Consider the following 16,193-nt stretch of genomic DNA (forward strand, 5'->3'; position numbering starts at 1 on the left):
ATGTTAGTAAGTGTTCATTTTGTTTTATTTTCATTGTATTTGATTGTATGAGATGTGCAATTACAATGTGAATGACTGTCAAACCGAATTATGTACGTTTGCAATGTATTTTCGTGGTAATCAGATTGATTCTAGGAAATGTTGCTGCAAGTTTGTTTTTTGATGACCGTTTTACGGTAGACTGATGCGAACATTCATCGATTTATTCGCAAATCGGTTGAAAATTAATGGAGTAGTGAGCTTCGGAAATCGGCTTGTGTGCCGAAATCAGCAATTCAATTGTCACATACATGTATCTTGTTATATATTTAAGTAAAAACCAACAACATTTTTTTCGACTAACTTTTTGTCTTGTTATTTTGTATAACAAAAGGACAATTTTGAGAGTTGAGGGTGGTAGCAGCTGGGGGAGGAGGGTAGTAACTAATGCCGAGTGCCTGTGATTCGGATTGAACGAACTTTGTTTAATTTCCCGCTTCATCCACTGTAGTAGGGCTGTTAAAGCGACAAAATGTTGTGTGCATAAGTGCTTAAGTTAAGATAAACCTGCAAGTTCCCATAATCACTGTTTCTCATAGATTGCTTCGATCAAAAGTTCGCACATGTGTTTGGGGTCATTAATGTAGGTCACTCCAGTTATTCGATCTATAAGTCACACATTGGTTTGGGCATTAATGTTGAAGGCCACTGAACAATGTAGATAAATCTTACCTGCAATTGAGTAAAATTAGCTTCCATTTGTGTTCTTGGAAATTCGGGTGCAGTAAACCTGCAGCGTCTCCGTATTACTGTGTTTACTGCAGGTGTTCGATTGATAACTCACACATGTGTTTGGGCATTATTGTTATATGTCACTGACGAAGGTCTATAAATCTTACCTGCAATTGAGTACAATAAGCTTCCCTTTGTTCAATTTAAATTTGTACTATGTGTATTATATTGATACTTCACACATGTGTTTTAGAATACGTATTGTAGGCCACTGACCAAGGTCCATTAATCTTTGCTGCAATTGAGTAGAATTAGCTTCCTTTGTGTACTTAGAAATTTGGGTAACATGAATTTTAATTTATATTTGATTAAGGTAAACGTTCAACCTCTCCATTTCACAGTGTCCACTTCAGATATCCAATTAAAACATCAGACATGTGTTAAGCGTCATTGTGTGTGGTTACTAACCAATGTCCATAACTCTGAACTCCAATTAGGCTGAATTAGGATGTTTTTGTACTTCCAAAGTTGCTTTAGGTAAATGTAAAATTCCTCCATGTAAACGTTTCTACTACATACATTTAATGGAACTTTCTAACATTTGTTCGCTGTTATTCAGTGAGATCACGATTCTATAACTTGTACATGTAATTAAGCAGAAATATGCCCTTTTGTACCTGGGAGATTCTAGTAAACGTTTGCGTTTAACTACTCCATATCTCTGTATTAATGCAGGTATAAAATAAAACCTTGCATTTGTGTTCAGGATCTTTATGAAAAGTCACTGAAAAGGACCTATAACTTTGACGAGTCTCCATATTGTGGCATCATTTTTTTTGTTTTGCATTAGTTAAAATATCAACTGTTTTATTTCGTTGTTAAACTATCAACCGCTTTAAGTTGAATTCACAAACATGAAATTTTTGTCTGGTTGCGTTGTGGTCTTTAAATTCTTTCGAGACTTCAATGAAAGAAAACTTGCCTTAAAGGACTTTCTTTACGGATAAAAAACACGGAATATATGTATAATGATTTTGAATGATTTTGTTTGTATAAGTCACATTTATTAGGGACTTCCTGATTGAATTGCAATGTAGCAAAATTTAATCATCTTCGTAGATCTTTATATTTATTAGATTAATTGACATTATGATTCAATATAATTCGTCACAGTGCTGAACTCATTCTAAATATACAGGTAAATGAAGTATCATAGAAAAAGGTCATGTGCCCACCATCCGCGCGCTCTTGTTTTATGTAGCCACTTTATAAGTGGCATATATATATTTGCTCTCGTCCGTCCGTCCGTCTGCTTTTTGTGTCGCACATAACAGTACTAAAAATTGCTGCTAAATGTATAACAATTTGCATTAACCAGTAAGTTAACGTGCTTTCCTCAATATTTTGGACTCTGATGCTTCGACAAAGTTGCATGTTTGGTCTTTTAAAGCAATTTAATTCATACTTGAGTCGCGCGTACCTCCTCTCTGGATCAGCAGACGCATACTTTGCTTGCAATACGTTTGCCATATAGTGGACACACGATTATATCAGCTGCGGCTGTCATTCACACACACCAACAATAGGTGCCACACGGTAAATATATAGTATATATAGTATATTTTTTTCATCTCCAAAGGTTTTCTTTTGTGCCCGTTCGAATCATAATTATTTTATTATACATATATTTTTTTATAATACACCAATCAAAACGTTCCCTACAAACGCAATAGTTCTACGGACTCGTTACAGCTGTGATGATTACAGGTAATGGAAATAAGTAAATAGGAATAATAGTTTAGATGATAAACTACGGTGGCACATTCGAGACATGTGCTTTTTTTAAATGTCATTCGCACGCATTAGTAACTCGTTTCCACGACGTAGAAACTCGTTCAAACGAATAAATTACTTAATAATAACTTAAATAATGTTTCCCATGACTTAAAAATTAGTTCAGACGAGTTCGCTTTGTTATTCCCAAGACTGACTAAGTCGTGAGAATGGCATATACAAAACAAGCACATTTTCCAACTAGTTGATTATATTGTTCTCACGAAATATTCAACCGTGAGAATACTTTATACAAATTCGTGGGGAAGACATACATTACAAGACATGTGACCGAAGGGCTCCAATAAACCCCACATTTCATTAAAAAAAACAAGCTGCTAAAGGCAACATTTGACTTTTGACCTCTTAGTGTGGCCTTGACCTTTAAGGTTATGATACATATGATACTAGTGACATTCAGTCTCGTCATGGTGGTCATTTGGGTTCAGCTATTTTAAAATAACCAAATGAGTGACACACTATTAGTCCGGACAAGTTGTTTTAAGTAGACATGTGTTACACACAAGTCGCCGCCTCCAAATGGTCAGATGTGGTAATCACGTGAAAGTCAATATGGCGACGTCCATGCTGAGAAAGTTTTTTCGCCGTTTATACCATTTATTACTTGTGTTTAATTTTGTAATGACCATCATTTTTCAGCCATATCAGTAAGAACGTGATTGGCTTTTATTTCGTATTAAAATTCCCTTTTTATGTCGACTTAGCTCGCTTTGAATTTTCTAAGTGGAGCTGAAATAAGTCATCCCGCAAAGAAATTTCGAAGCGAGTTAAGTCGAGATATAGAAAGAATACGAAATGAACGCATGTAAGTTTTTTGCATATATGGATGGAAAGTATGCGCAAAATATCTGTCTCGGTATGGACGTCGCCATCTTGACTATCACGTGATCTTTTAAGTGTGACTTTGACCTTTGTCAAACATATGGCTGAAATTTAAAGTAACATTACTACTCAAAATCAACGAAAATTTCGTACAATATTTCGTAAAATAAAGATATATAATTAAAAGTCAGTGTTCTTTATGGCAATTGCCGAAATTTCAACGCCAGATGTAGTCTGGTAAAATAGATGTTTGTGGATACAAAATGCTCGTTTTTATTATGGTTTAACATGTACCATTTTAATGTTTGTGTGTTGTATCAATAGATATATTTGCAGGAAATTAACATGGAATTTATTGTGGTCACAAATAAAAAAACGAGCATTTTGTATCTACAAAAATCTGTGTAATCATACCACATCTAGCGTTAAAATTGTGGCTATTGCTATAAGTAACACTGATTGTTTAAGTGTTAACTTTATTTTACGAAATACTTACGAAATTTTCGTTGATTTTGAGCGTTATAGAGACTTTAAAGCAAACTTGAGCTTTTACCTCTAAATGACATTTACCCGTGAGGTAGCAGACAGCTGTTTGAATCGACACGTAGTCTTCTGATGATCTTAATGTGTGTCAATTTATTTTTAAATCGATTTATACATGGACAAGTTATGGTTGATACAGGAATGTTGGGACTCTCGAACAAACACATAGACGGATTGACGGATATTGCGCTTACTAAATGGCGCCTTCTTTAAAGGGACCTTTTCACGTTTTGATAAATTGACAATATTAAAAAAAATGTTTCAAATTTGCACATTTTCGTTATAGTTATGTTCTTTTGCAAGGAAACAGTACTACTGAACTTTACCATACTTTAAAGTATCCACTTTATTAATTTTATTAATCTTTTTATGATTTAAGAACCTGAACCACATTATAAAGCGTTACAAACGCGAAACGATTGTACAATTTGGAAAGTTCTGTTGTTATTGTGAAATTTTGTTACATTACGAGGTTGCTTATATAAAGTAAAATATAAATGTTCCACATGTCAGCACGGTTGGCCGACTTGTTTAAGCGATAAACTTGGTAAGTGATTCGAGCCCAGGTGTGATATAAAAAGATTTCTTGCTTTATTTTTTTTTAAACTTGAACTCTTTATAGTTCCGATGTTTACATTTATCAATTTAAATCATTTAATGACAAACTTCCAAACATGTCAAAATCTGTGAATATGTCCCTTTAAAGGGGCTATAAAAACATGCACATGTCACGTCTGTGCCACCGAAATAAACACTTATAATGGCGATCGTAGATCAGTTTCAATAATCCATTTAGCCATACTTGAGCGCGTTCCTCTAAGTGAGACATTATAAAGACAACATATACAGAACATGTAATTACACAATCAACAATTCAACTAATTATGTATACGGAATAAAACTAAACAAATATGCAATATTTCTACGTATGATACCAACAATAATAGCAAGAACGTCACTGCCTCATGTCATGTATGATTATGCGTAACATACACAATGCCGATGAAGCAAAACACAAGGTAGACAATTACGAACATCGTCAAATAACCAATCTAGTACGAGTTGTCCCCCATCTTACCGATCGTCACTAGAACATCCGTTTTACACCTCACACAGAAAGTGTTATCTGTCTATAGCTCTGTATATGTACACGTGTCATCGTTCAGAAGAAGAAACCCGCGATTACCGTTTATGTTCTACACGTTTAAACTACGAAACCCAATTCTTACGCGTGTACCGCCGTATGCATAGTATAGTCTCGGCGTTCTGCGTTATTTACACGTGTGTTTCTCTAACACGGTCTCGCACGTTTTGCATTGTACGTGACAGCACCACACGAATTTGCAGTGGCAACGTGACACATACGTCAACACCTGCGTATTGTAGCCCCGCCCACAACACAGTAGGTCACAACTGTCACTCGCAGACGACGTCTTGTTGCAACCCCTACCGGAAGTTCCCAAAATGCCCTTCTTCTCATTCGGTCGGCAATAGTTCGGCGACTTATGCACGTAAATAAGATCATCGTCTTTGATTGGCTGACGTCGTTTTGTTTTCCCCTTCCGCCTCGGCTGACGTTTGGAGCGTTGCGCGATGGGCACCGAAAGTTCGTATTTTGCTTTTAATGCGTCGCCGACCTGACGGAACATTGGAAGACTGCGCCAGCAGGTTTTCACTGCGCATGAGCCTGAAACACCATGGCAACGGCATCGATGGTCCATCAGTTGCTCGGTTATCTGCGGACACACGCAAAGACGAACTAATTTACTATGTACAAATACAAGATAAAGAACGCAAGCACGTGTTACTTAATGATGTTTAATTTGTTTTCTTATTCGTTTTCTTTAAAGTACACTCAGTACATTTAAATAAAATAAAAAGTTTATTTATGAAGATTGATTATTTAAATATGCAAATTCATTCCAGGTAATTACAATAGAGGAAGAAAAAATGCTAATGATTTTTATTCCAGGTAATTACAACGGATGAAGATAAGAGTACGTCTATTTACATTTAGGTAGATTACAGCCACTTAAAGCTGTTTATATTTTTAACATACAAATAATGCAATAACACCACAACTAGCCGCAACGTCTTCATATTGAATGTTTTAACCCATTACCACTTAGATACGTATTTTTAGGCATGTGTAGTCCCTAAGAAAGTTAAATTGAATTAAATAATTCTTACTAGATTCAAGTTTTTAAGGCTTCATTTCCAACCCTTACATACTGATGAGCAGCAAACAGCATAAAACATGAACAGGCTGTGAGTATTCGCAGGCTGTTCTGGTTTTATGCTGATTGCAAAAGCCATTTTCATTTTGCTTCTTATTGTATGTTTTAAGTTCGAAATGTCTAAGACAAGGCGTCGTAAGAGTTTGAAATGTTATGTTTGTTAACAATTTTTAAACACATGTAAGCGGAATAAAACGGAAACTTGATTGTGTGTCTCGATATACATTGAAAGGGCATTAATCTGCATTAATCTGTCAAAATTTTAACGCTATATATCGTCTGGTTACATAGATTTAACGTGATTCAAAATGCTCGTTTTTATTTTTTGATACCACATCTAGCATTGAAATGTTTGCTAGTGCTATAAGGAATACTAATTTTTATCGGTTAACTTTATTTTACGTAATATTTTACGAAATATTCGTTGATTTGGGTATGTATGTTACTTTATACATGTTTTAGCTTATTATGTATAAAGTAAATAATTGCGTTCATTTTGCTAAGAGGAATTATATTGAAAACTATGTGGAACAAACAAGAATGATTCAAAGGCTTTCATGAAAACTGATTTAAAATCCCTCAAAAGAGAGTTAACGACTGTTTTTGCTAACTGATAAGAGTTATCATTATCTCATCCATCTATATTAACTTATCCCCATCACAGATGTAATCATGATAATTGAAAATAGATTAAATACAACAGGTGGCAGTCTACTTGCTACTCGTTGAAAAAGTAACAGCACTCCGTTCGTCTTTTGTGAAAATTGGGGATAATGCATGTGCGTAAATTGTCGTCCCAGATTAGCCTGTGCAGTCCGCACACGCTAATCAGGGACGACACTTTCCGTTTTTTACTGAATTGTTCGTTTAAAGGAAGACCGTTCTTGACGAAGATCCAGTCTAGGCGGAAGGTGTCGTCCCTGAAAAGCCGGTGCGGACTGCACAGGCTGATCTGGGACGACACTGTACGCCATGCATTACACCCCCTTTTCACGCAGCACGTCCCATATTTGCTCCGAGATAATTAAAATTACTACACAGCCCAAGACACCATCAAGCGACGCGGTTTTGAAAACGGAGACTATTAGATTAACAAGATTCCCCATCATCTGCTAGCCATGTAGTTAAAACCCCACACTAAACATCGGGGTTAGTAACAATGCAAATGGTATTTTCGTTTGGTTTTATGGTGCATTTTCACGCGTGGGTGGATTTCAATCCCATGTCTGTCATAACATCGGAGCCACGACGTATTTCATTGGTTCTCATTTAATTATTTTCTACGGCTTATTCTGCCATGGAAGACCGAAACGTGCTGCGACCCGTCTCAAACTGGCCATTATCGTCTGAGAATCGGTTTTCGACGTTTTTACTGCATTTATCTCTGTGTTCAGAATGAAAATGACATTCAGTATATCATTAATTCTTTCCCTTCGTTGATTACATACATTAATAAATTGGAAAATATTGACTTTATTAAAAGTTATTTTATTTGAACCCATTCATAAACTAGCGCGCGATTGCTGTCGGCTTTAATAAAAAACATGACTTATTGTGAATATCAAACAGTTAATGTGTAAAATTGGCGCCCGGACTAAGTCCAGCAATATTTTGTATTGCTGGTGCTTAATGAAGTATACACACTTCTCGAGATTTATATTTCAATAAAAATATTTCTGGTCAGATTAAGTCTTGTTCGTCGCCTTCAATGCACGAAGCATATTCGTGTTGGTGAATGGATGCCAATTATTTGATTTCACATGCTGACCAGACTTGGTAAAGTAGTTACAATATTAAATGGCACTTATATGCAGATTTGTTAATATTTGGAAATGTTTAAAATAATTAAAATAATGAAAATGATGATTATGATAATAATAATAATAATAATAATAATAATAATAATAATAATAATAATAATAATAATAATTATGAAAATAATAATAATAATATTAATAATAGTTATTATTATTATAATAATAATAATGAAATAATAATAATAATAATAATAATTTATAATAATTTTTTCTAGACGCTATGCATATTTGGGTTAAACGCCATGTCAATTAAAAAAAAATTGCTTAATTTCGGATAAAAAAACGTTAAAAACTCTTTGTAACTTTTCCTATGTCGTTACTGATTACAAAGAAACGAACACACTGTTTTAGCACGATTCTCAGCCAGGAGGGCCATTTAGCGTGTTTAAACACAATGCATACATTCTGTTTTCATTATTTGCCTATTTTGTTTTGAAATGTGTCTTTTGGAAAATTCTGAACACGTTCTTTTAACTACTTTGCGACAGAGTTATTCAAACCCCCGTCAGTTATTGTACATTCATGAACTTACGTATAAGCGACTAGAAATGCAGTGGTTCAAACTCCCTTCGGTGTCCCTTTGTGACGCAGCAAGATGTATAAGTAAATACATAATAGTGTCTAGTTGAGAAATTTTCTTAAACTATTCGTCATCACCGACATTTATGGTCCATGGCTGTACATAACATTTCCATCAACAATTTTCTGCACACGGAGTACTAAAAAAAAAATGCATGTTTATGTGCACGTACGGAAGATTGATGACCGCTGTCACCATACCCGCACTGAAATCGCACAGGTTACCGGATTATTTAAGTTCTTCCTAAAGGCATAAATCTTCATTTGGGATTTATGAATGTGCTGACCGTCGTCAGAGCGTGGACAATCAGTGTCAATTCACTCACCATCCAAATTACCGTTCACGTCTCCCAGATAAAAAGTAACATTGTTCCTTTGAAGCGAAACCCGTCTTTATTTTTGATCTGACCCTGTATTATTCCGCGCGATTGACTTCTGTTTGAAAACGGGGCATAAATCTTCGCATTTCTCTCGTTTTCATTCGCTTATTCCTGCCCACTTCTACCCGTTCGCTAAATACCCGTTAATTAAGATATAAGTTTTCAACTTATCGCCCGCACCTTTCAGCCACTTCACACAGACTGACAGCTACCTAAGGTTTTGCGTGTTTGAGGAGAAAGAAATCCCGAGCGAGATAAGCCAAACAATTTGGTTATGAGTTAGTGAATAAACGCGACAACTTCAAAGAGAGCGCCTCGAAGATCAAAGAACGAGTGTCGGTGATTCAATGATGAACTGTCTTGTCAACGCGTGCGGAAGGGTTAGTATATCAATTGTGAGCTAATTTAACGGCGTGAAGGAACAATTATGCCAGAACAATAAAGTTTTACAAGAGGTTTACCGTGCAGTCAACGGGTAACCTCTGAGTCAGTGTCACTACAACTGTCGACTGACTACTACGAGGTATATTGTCCTGCAGGTATTAGCTGTTTTCAACAAAGGCATTAACTCTAAATAATTACACAATTCCATTTGAGCAGCGCTCTGTGAAAAGGAGGTTTAATCCCTGTGCTTAAAGTGTCGTCCCATATTAGCCTGTGCAGTCCGCAAAGGGTAATCAGGCACGACACTTTCCGCTTCTATGGTATTTATTGTTTGAAGGAAGTCTCGTCTAAGCTAAAATCCAGTTTAGGCGGAAAGTGTCGTCCCTGATTAGCCTGTGTGGACTGCACATGACTATCTGGAACGACACTTTACGCTCATGCATTAAACACTCTTTCTCACTGAGCGAGGCTCAGATATACTTTGATTTTTAAACGTCGTAGGCTCCAGCGCACCGCATTTAATGCCCACGAACTTTGTTAACGCGTGATGCAGGTTTTTATTCCGTGTTCAATTGTTTGTACATGTTTTAGGTTACTGGCTGCTATATAATGTAATGGGTTTCAAACCCATCTTAAACTATGTGTACCGTCCCAATTAAAGTTTTTATTTCAGAATACACGTACTTTTAATCCAACGTTTTCAGGTATAAGGGATGGTGAAACCAGTTGGGCGATTTCGTCTTACTTTACTTACAAACTGGCAGTTTTATACGGGTTCTGATTGACTTTTTAAACGAAAATAAAAATGCAAGGAAATAATAGATATTGAAGTTGTCGCCATAAAAGTTATTTCTTTTTCACCATTGTGATTTCATTGATGCCGTATACGTCGCTAACTGAAATCGTCCACCACAATTACCACACCTGTTGGGCATTTAACACCAAAATTTATTCAAATGTAGCAGCATTTAAATGTGATTATACAGGTGATGACACTTGACAAAAATGAGTTTTCGAAGATACCCACAGGGAACAAAATAAAACAGACTGTGATAACCGTATACTATTAAGACTTCATGGTGTCGAAACAACGACAACAACAGCAACAGCAAACAGACGGTAACACAATACTGTATGTACAGAAAATGTTATAATTTGAAGTAAAACGTTTAACGAAGTGTTTTCTGTTTTGATTGCTGACTCAGTCGCACAAAAAATGAACTTTAGCGCACTGATGGTAGTATTAAGCGGTGAAAAAGAAACTGTAAGGATTTATAACAATGGCCGTCAGGAATGTTCCGCGTGTGTTATATTTTCCGTTTAAAGGATTTTAGCGAAAAACCATTTTAGGCGCAAAGTGTCGTCCCTGATTAGCCTGTGCGGACTGCACATTTTTGTCTGGGTCGACACTAAACGCTCGTGCATTAAACCCCATTATTCCAGAGCGAGGCTCACATACACGTACCGCAAAGAACCTACCTTTCTGCCCGCCTCATTGTTGTGCAGGTTCATCGTGTTCCGGATGTTGGATCCCTGGGTGAGCATTTCCGGCGCGTCGACGAACTTCTTGCTGAACTGCAGCCCGTACTCGATGTTATCGCTACATCCGCCCCACTTCCAGCCCTCCACGTGGTGTTCGCCGTAGCGCGTCATGTCGCACGTGCAGTCAGTCAGGTTGCCGAGGCTGCACGAGCGCGTCGTCGCGTGCACCACCCCGGCGCTAAGTATGGCGTAGATGAAGGCCGTCTCGCGCGTTCCTGCAACAGACAGACGATTGCAATTTCTATACATATCATGTGGGTAATGTATAGTTTATTTACAGGTCCCGCTGCGTATTGATGGCTGCATATAGGACATAATTTTCCCAACGAAATGTGCTGATAAACCGTAGGATTATAAAGGCCTATCAAATATGTGTTAAAGAAACTAAAATGTATAAAAAAGGTATTGTACACGTGTTATAGTCGTCGATATGTACTAGAAATCTGTGAAATCCCATTAATATTATACGAGGTGTACCCTGCCAGTTGATGGATACGCGTGCTTATTGTGCGTGTGTGTGAGCGGGATAGTGATACGTTTAGTGAATGTGTGAGATAATTAGATGTTAAGTTATAGATAATTTCTGAAGAGGTAATTGATGCAAATAAGTTGACGAATAAGTGAGACAATCCTTGCACAATATATTCCGTGAGTGGGGGAGGAAAAGTCACTAAGTGAATGTCGGAGTGACTGCCGTATTGAAAAACGAACGAGATAACCAACCACTTAATAATCAGGGATACAATAAACGCAAACAAACTGTATTTGTTAAAATAACATAAACTAACACAATGCGTTTTTAGCATCATCGGTATGAAGTAGATGGCAGAAAATGTTCTCCTCATTTTGACACTATTAACCGGTAACCCACAACAAACGAGGTGAAAACCGCATACGTCATTACTTAACTATCCATGTTTTAGGGTATTCAGTTGAAATGAAGCAGATTCGTTCGGCTAATGGTTGATCGAACAGATAAAACATCACATTTGTTAAATTTGCCTTTTAAGTTCAAAATGTTAAATAATGTGATTGAGTTTGATAAATCATTAAGATAAGTATCGACTTATTACAGGCGAAAATTTCGTAAATTATATATAATTATTTTTCAAGTTATATTGGTGAGAAACTTAATATATTAGCATGTACTGTCGAGACCTATCACCATAAATCGTACACAATAGACATACGTGTGTGTATATATATATATATATCCATAGCAATTTTATTCGAAAAAATCGTATACGTATGTAAGATTATTGGGTGATAGTATATGCTTATTCCCCCAAATAATGACCAACGAATGCATACAATATTGCATTACCTCGTAACAGAATCTGCAAATATGTTTTCTCATACATATGACTGTAGTGTTGAATTATAGTGTTTGGAACTTTAACCCATTAATGCCTAGCGTCTAAAAAACGGCATTGGCAAACAGCGTAGACCCATGAAGCGGCGTCTCATCAGGGTCAGCGCTGTATGCTTGAAGAAATTTCTATAAGAAATATTCTAAATATAGAAATAAATATACTAGACATCCCTAACTTTGGAAATACATTGATCCAATTAAGAAGGATGGGAGAGTCCACTAGGCATAAATAGGTTAAATATAGTGTTTGATACTTAAAACGATGGCATTCAAAGAAACTCTCAGTTGAAATATTCCAATTTAATAGTCTTTTTCGAATAATATTATGTGCTTTAATCTTATCATAATAATATTTCAATGCTGCATAGTTCTCATGAACGAAAACGTTGCATTCTTGAAATCATTTTCTGTCAGGTCAAGAAATAATGTTCAATTTCAGAATAAATCAGATTTTCATACATTTTGATATAATTGTCTATGCGGCGTGATTTATAGCAATTTTACGACTTGCCAGCATTAGTCGTAATCTACGATTACCCCGCTTTCCTAAAGTGCTCTGTGCAAGTGGTTGTGAAAGGCCCGGATGAGCAATCGTTCCCTTAAGTACGTAAAGGTGAGAACGGAAAACTGTACATCGCGTAAATTTAGCCCATTTATGCCTAGTGGATCCTCTGATCCTTCTTAAATGGATCAATTTATTTCCAAAATTAGGGATGTCTTGTATATTGATTCTATATTTAGAATATTTCAAACAAAAATTCCTGAGAGCAAACAGCGCTGTTTGCCAAGGCCTTTTTTCTAGACGCTAGGCATAAATGGGTTAAAAGCGGTATAAAAATGATAAATTCGTCCATTATCCCCTCTATTTCTAATAGGGCAGTTATCAGTTACTCATAGGTGTCTGCCCTTAGTACTGGTTAACCAGCTTACCCAGGAAAAGTGTGAGTTGGTGAACTTACAGTTGTGTTCTCAATGAAATATTGTTACACAAACGGCGAACAAATCCAACCACAAACATAATGTACGAGACACCATACTCAATGATTTGTTAAAAAAAGAGGAGGACACATTAAAAAGCAATTAATACAAAAACAAGCCTTTTGAAGTTTATAAAAGTCATGTACAAAATTGAAGAAAACTATGTCCCAAACGGCTGTTAGTTTGGCTACTGACATATCTGTTTTCAAGCATAACATTGTATACGGTATGCAGGCATCATCTACCGAATATATTTGTTCTAGACTCTCAATTTATCCGTATGTCTAAAATAATACTAAAATGATACTAAATATGATCTTTATAAATTGCATTTCTATTCCAAACAGCAATAAATAAAAGTGAAGTAATTTATTTGGAGAGCATTTCGTTCGCGACCGTCGGCTATTTGGAGATCATATCGTTCGCGATCAGCGTATGAAACTGATAGCCAACTGTTTAAGACATTACCATTTTATAGCATGCCGATGTCCAATCAGTTTATAAAGGAAATAGAAACAAAATGCTGCGTTTAGTAAACGCATATTTCAAAAGTGGAAGCCGTGCCAGTATTGCTTCATGTGACCTTTCAAATCAGTCTTGAAGGGATCTTTTCACGGTTTGGTTAATTGACAAAATTGAAAAAAGTTGTTTCAGATTCGCAAGTTTTCGTTTTAGTTATGATATTTGTGAGGAGGAAACACTATTACTGAACATTTACCATAGTCCAATATAGCCATTATATGTATCTTTTGACGATTTGAAAACCTAAAAATTATAAAGCGTTGCAACGCGAAACGATTGGAGAGTTCTGTTGTTGTCGTTTAAATTTACGAAACTACGAAGATTGCTTATATAAAGTAAAAAATACTTAAACTGCGTATACCCGGCGGAATAGCCGAGAGGTCTCATGCGTTTTTACTACAGACTAATTCCAGGACTCCGGTTCGAGCCCTGGTACCGGCTACTTTTTTTCCTTTTTTAAATTTTATTCTTGATTTTTTACTGGAGCTTTCAAGATCCAATGTTTACATTTATCAATATAAAGCATTTAATTACAAACTTCAAAATATGCCAAAATCTGTGAAAAGGCCCTTTAAAAAGGTCAAGGTTAATGTCAAATGGGGTCATGATAGGTTGGTGTGTTGATAGTGTATAAAAACGTCATCAATGCAAGAATAAGAAAAATGTGTATGAAGAGTTATTGATTTTATACCAACTTTGTCATTTTGCGTTAACGTCGTACGGACAGAGAGTCGGATGGACGGACGGACGAAAAGGCCAATGGCTATATGCCTCCCTGGAATATGTAGATGCTTAGAGCATTTAAGAACAAAAAAGGAACTGAGTAGAGTATATACATAAAAGAGAAATATAATTTAATTGCAATTTAAATGATTTGTCACTAACATTTGAAGCACATTTAAGAGTGCTTCTTTAATTATAAAAAGTATTTTTTGTTCATTTATTTACTGGTAATAAATGACTTATGAAGCTAGGTTTTATACATTATTCCAAACAATACATTATTACCGACCATATTATGATACATAAATGATGATGCACTAAATCAAAGATTAAAATCTATTAACGTGTAAATGAATCATAAAATAAAAATATAAACCGATTGCAACAACACTCATTCAAAAACTGTAATGCCGTGTGCGGTGAGCATGCCATTAAATATTTGTTTCGTCATTATTGAACGTTTTTCAAAAGGTTACTCCGGTAGTAAAATTTTAATTAAAGACAGGGGCTTTCAGGACATAAATTTTGCGGTTTAAGAACATAGCTATATTAAATAGAATCATTTCATGTTCCACGTCTCAAGTTTTATATGTTTTACAAAATATATGTACATCGACTTTTACAAAGCAAGCATTCAAATGGCAACCTTCCTTAAATATATCGACATATGCAAAGAAAAGATCCAAAGGGAAACATTCTTTAAATATATAGACATTTACAAAGCAACATTTAAAGGGCAACATCCCCCCCCCCAATATATCGGCATTTACGAAGCAAACATTCAAACGGCAACATTCCTCAAATATATCGACATTTACAAAGCAAAACTTTCAAAAGGCAACATTCCTCATATATATCAACATTTATAAAGAAAACATTCAAGGGACAACATTCCTCAAATATATCGACATTTACAAAGCTAGCATTCAAAGAGAAACATTCCTCCAATACTAGCATATCGACATTTGCAAAGCAAACATTAAAAGGGCAATATTCCTTCAATACTAGCATATCGACATTGCAAAGCAAACATTCAAAAGGCAACATTCCTCAAATAGAACGACATTTACAAAGCAAACATTTAAAGGGCAACATTCCTCAAATATATCGACATTTACAAAGCAAACATTCAAAGGGCAACATTCCTCAAATACTAGCATATCGACATTTGCAAAGCAAACATTCAAAGGGCAACATTCCTCCAATACTAGCATATCGACATTTACAAAGCAACATTCCAATTTCACAAAAATAAAATTATTAAATTATGAACAATTAAAATTAAAAATTATTATGAAGAAATAGTATGCAACATAGAACTTTATAACTAAAAATATATTTACATTACCCAAGTATAAAAATATAAAAATATGTACCAAAATAAAGATTATTTTTAACAAGACTATTGCCAAGCAATATATGTCCCCTACCGGCTCCACCATTAAGTTTCATAAAAAATATGAAGAACATTTAAAGTAATCACTGGATCAAGAAAAGTGTGACAGACTGACGGACTCAATGACTCACGGACACACGGACACACAGAGCGCAAACCATAAGTCCCCGGTGAAACTTGTAGGGGACAAAAAAAGCATCTGTATTATGGAAGGTGACGTATATCTTGCCCGCCTAACATTAATTTGTAAACAAGAATAACGAGACTGCCGCCGAACTTAGCTTCGAGAACAATACCCTATCCCTCAACGTGTAACCCAGAAATACACAAAGT

At 35.7% G+C, this 16,193-nt stretch overlaps 1 protein-coding gene across 1 annotated transcript; it reads right to left on the bottom strand.

The window, feature by feature from the left end:
• Positions 1-4,258: 4,258 nt before the first annotated feature.
• Positions 4,259-11,118, bottom strand: LOC127831145 (protein Wnt-16-like). The gene is made up of 2 exons (XM_052356137.1): positions 10,807-11,118; positions 4,259-5,666 (listed from the first exon to the last, which is right to left on the bottom strand). The coding sequence occupies exons 1-2, from the start codon at positions 11,116-11,118 to the stop codon at positions 5,202-5,204; spliced, it is 777 nt and encodes a 258-aa protein (XP_052212097.1). The 3' UTR covers positions 4,259-5,201.
• Positions 11,119-16,193: the final 5,075 nt, after the last annotated feature.

Source organism: Dreissena polymorpha, chromosome 5 (assembly GCF_020536995.1).
Source record: "Dreissena polymorpha isolate Duluth1 chromosome 5, UMN_Dpol_1.0, whole genome shotgun sequence".
NCBI classification, from domain to species: Eukaryota; Metazoa; Mollusca; class Bivalvia; order Myida; family Dreissenidae; genus Dreissena; species Dreissena polymorpha.

Excerpts from the sequence above, each read along its gene's own strand:
- LOC127831145 (XM_052356137.1), bottom strand. The coding sequence starts at position 11,118 with ATGTATAGAAATTGCAATCGTCTGTCTGTTGCAGGAACGCGCGAGACG. Across the intron at positions 5,667-10,806 it reads ACAATGAGGCGGGCAGAAAG|ATAACCGAGCAACTGATGGA; the intron begins GTAGGTTCTTTG and ends GTGTGTCCGCAG.